Source organism: Bufo gargarizans, chromosome 9 (assembly GCF_014858855.1).
Source record: "Bufo gargarizans isolate SCDJY-AF-19 chromosome 9, ASM1485885v1, whole genome shotgun sequence".
NCBI lineage: Eukaryota > Metazoa > Chordata > Amphibia > Anura > Bufonidae > Bufo > Bufo gargarizans.
The window spans coordinates 62,540,608-62,543,594 of NC_058088.1; the positions used below are offsets into that span (position 1 = coordinate 62,540,608).

At 45.3% G+C, this 2,987-nt stretch overlaps 1 protein-coding gene across 1 annotated transcript; it reads left to right on the forward strand.

Moving 5' to 3' along the window:
• The first annotated feature begins 344 nt into the window (after positions 1–344).
• GPR101 (G protein-coupled receptor 101) lies at positions 345–1,610 on the forward strand. Its single transcript, XM_044305387.1, has one exon. It carries the CDS (start codon positions 345–347, stop codon positions 1,608–1,610), a length of 1,266 nt encoding a protein of 421 aa, XP_044161322.1.
• Positions 1,611–2,987: the final 1,377 nt, after the last annotated feature.

Below are 2,987 nucleotides of genomic sequence, written 5' to 3' on the forward strand. Positions count from 1 at the left end.
TGTGATGTGCAGTAGTGATGTTGTTTACACTGTTCGGAAATCTGTGCTTTTCACTCAAAAATTGCTGTTGTCATTTCTGTATTCACTACGTAGGCCTCTCTGGATAAGAAGTGGGAACCTAGATAATTGGCAGCATGTGAAGTCTTGCTTAACCCACCATGAGTCTCCCTGATGCAGCAGAAGCATAATGTATGGACGCAGCCTCCACAGAAGAACTGTCTCCATGGGTGCCATGGATGGTGTAGGCATAGAATAATCCCCATCATTATCGTTCTGAGCTGCGGCATGCATCTACCACCCACCCCACACTGAATGGAGGTGTAATCGGGGTTTATAGTAAAAACATGCAGAGGCTAGGTGACCACAGGACCACTGAGAACCAGAGTCATTTCCATGCAGATCAAGGACCCTTCTCGATGCCCGACACAGTCCTCAGGATAGCACTCATCATCTCCTTGCTTTGTCTATCTTTGTTTGGGAACATAATGCTTTTAGTGGTTTTTCATCGAAAACCACAGCTACTCCAGGTGGCCAACCGATTCATCTTCAACCTCCTGGTGGCCGATCTACTGCAGACAGTCCTGGTGATGCCCTGTGTCATTGTCACCTCCCTCCCGGATATCTGGCCTTTGGAACATGGATTGTGTGGTGCGGTCGTGGTGCTTATGCATCTCTTTGCATTTGCCGGCGTAAACACCATCACGGTGGTTTCCGTCGATAAATACTTGGCCATTATTCATCCATTATCCTACCCTACCAAGATGACCCCAAAGAGAGGAAGCCTTCTCATCTTCTTCACGTGGATCCTCAGCGTCCTCCAGAGCACCCCTCCTCTTTACGGATGGGGCAAAGTGGAATTTGATCTACAAAGCCACTACTGCAAAGTACTATGGGCTTCGAGTTATTCCTACACCATGCTCAGTGCCGTATTTTCTTTCATCTTGCCAGTGAGCATTATGTTGGCGTGCTATGGGATGGTGTTCAGAGCAGCCAGGAGGCAAAACGCCTTGGTTCACCCGGTTCAAGCAAATGGATGTGACAGGTCAGATGGGACAAGATCGTCTGCATTAAACGCACTTGACAAAACAAGTCATCACAGACCGCTCTATCACTGCAAAGCCGCCAAGGTTATCTTTGCCATTTTATCATCCTACATAATCAGTATGGGTCCTTATAGCGTGCTGAGCATCGTCTCCTCCTGCGCTGGCACCATCATTCCTAAATGGGTGACATCTATAGTCATTGTCCTCTTTTTCCTACAGTGCTGTATACACCCATATATTTATGGATATATGCATAAAAGCTTGAAAAAAGAATTCCTTTTGCTCTTGCATGGATTTTTTTGTAAGCAGGTGCACCCTCAAAACGCCATAGTAGATAGTTATATTATATTGACCGATGGCAGAATCTATCAGTCTCACTTCTCTGCCGGACCTACCGTCAAATTCCTCGAGGAAGAGACTACAATATCTGTAATCACCGGCAAGAGTCTAAATAATCTTAAGATAAAAGACGGCAGGAAGGAAAGCAGTTCTGCCAATATATCTCCCGAAAAACTGTCCATTCAGCAAAAGACAGCCCCCGACTTACCTCACCTCATTAGCTGCTAGACCATTGAACTTTCCAGACTATTCAATGGGGTCAATATGTTGAGGTTTTCCTGTCTTTAAAGTTGGTATAAAACAAAAACAAGAAACTGTGTTCAAAGTGGGTATAAAATGTAGTGGTACTGTGTGCAGTTTAACCTCTTCATTGCTGGCAGGGTGCTGTAAGCGTAAGGCAACGCAGCGCTGTGGGCAATGAAAGGGTCAACTCGGGGCTTAGCTCCGTCTGTCCTTGTCGATGTACTGAACTGATCAATGAATTTTGTAATAAAAAAGAGAAAATAGAAACGATATCCAGACGACACAGCTGACAGACTAAATCCGTTCAGAATAAAGGGAATCTATCATTTTAGTGCCTGTAAAATATGGTAGAAATAGTTTTTTCCATAGTACCGAATAAGTGCCAGTTTTTTTTTTATGTCTATGATTTTGTGTTGATTTGATGTATTTCATAAGCCGTGGTACAACTCTCAGCATGCACACTTGCTTCACCTCCCATAAAAGAGAATGAAGCATGCTGGGAGTTGTAGTCTCACAACAGCTGGAGTGCTGGGGGATGCTGACCCCTTGTCATAGACTATCCAGTTCATGCTGGAAGGGCCTATGGTCCATATCCAGGCCGACCCATGACATAGACTACTCCGTCTTTGTCACTGGGTGTATGACCTATTCCATGTGCATTATTATACCAGGCGGTGGTTACAGCACCGGCCCTGGCATCTTCCCCCCCCCCCCCCCCCCCCCCCCCGGGAGACACTGGGAGATCAGATAGGACTAAATTCTGAGTGATCACATAGTCATCGCCCTCCATTATTACTAGACTGGTCATCGGTGCCTACTGTGCCCCCCACATTCCCAGGGCCTGTTCTAGTTGCTATGGTTGCTAGGACACTGATATCCGAATGTGTTCTAATGCCTGGGTGGATATGGACCCATAGATTGTCTTCAACCATGATCTGATGGTTCTTCTCTCATATGTTTGTGTCAAGCAGCTACAAAGGTTCACGGGGAGGATTGTCTTGAAATAATTACGTTCTACGTGGAATGTGTTAGGATGATTGACCCCAGTACCTCCAGGCAGAGATGTAATACATAAAACTATATGGGTGTACTGACAGTGTGAATAAGGGCAAATGCACACGACCGTATGTATTTATGTATTTTGCGGTCCGCAAAGAACGGATCCGCAAAAAATACAGATGACGTCTGTGTGCATTCCATATTTTGCAGAACGGAACAGCTGGCCCCTAACAGAACAGCCCTATCCTTGTAATGCGGACAATAATAGGTCATGTTCTATTCTTTTGCGGAAAGAACATACGGACATACGGAAACGGAGTAACTTCCGTGTTTAATTTTTTTTTTGTGGACCTGTTGAAATGA

What these genes read in the sequence shown, in the direction of transcription:
- GPR101 (XM_044305387.1), top strand. Translation starts at nt 345, where the DNA reads ATGCAGAGGCTAGGTGACCACAGGACCACTGAGAACCAGAGTCATTTC.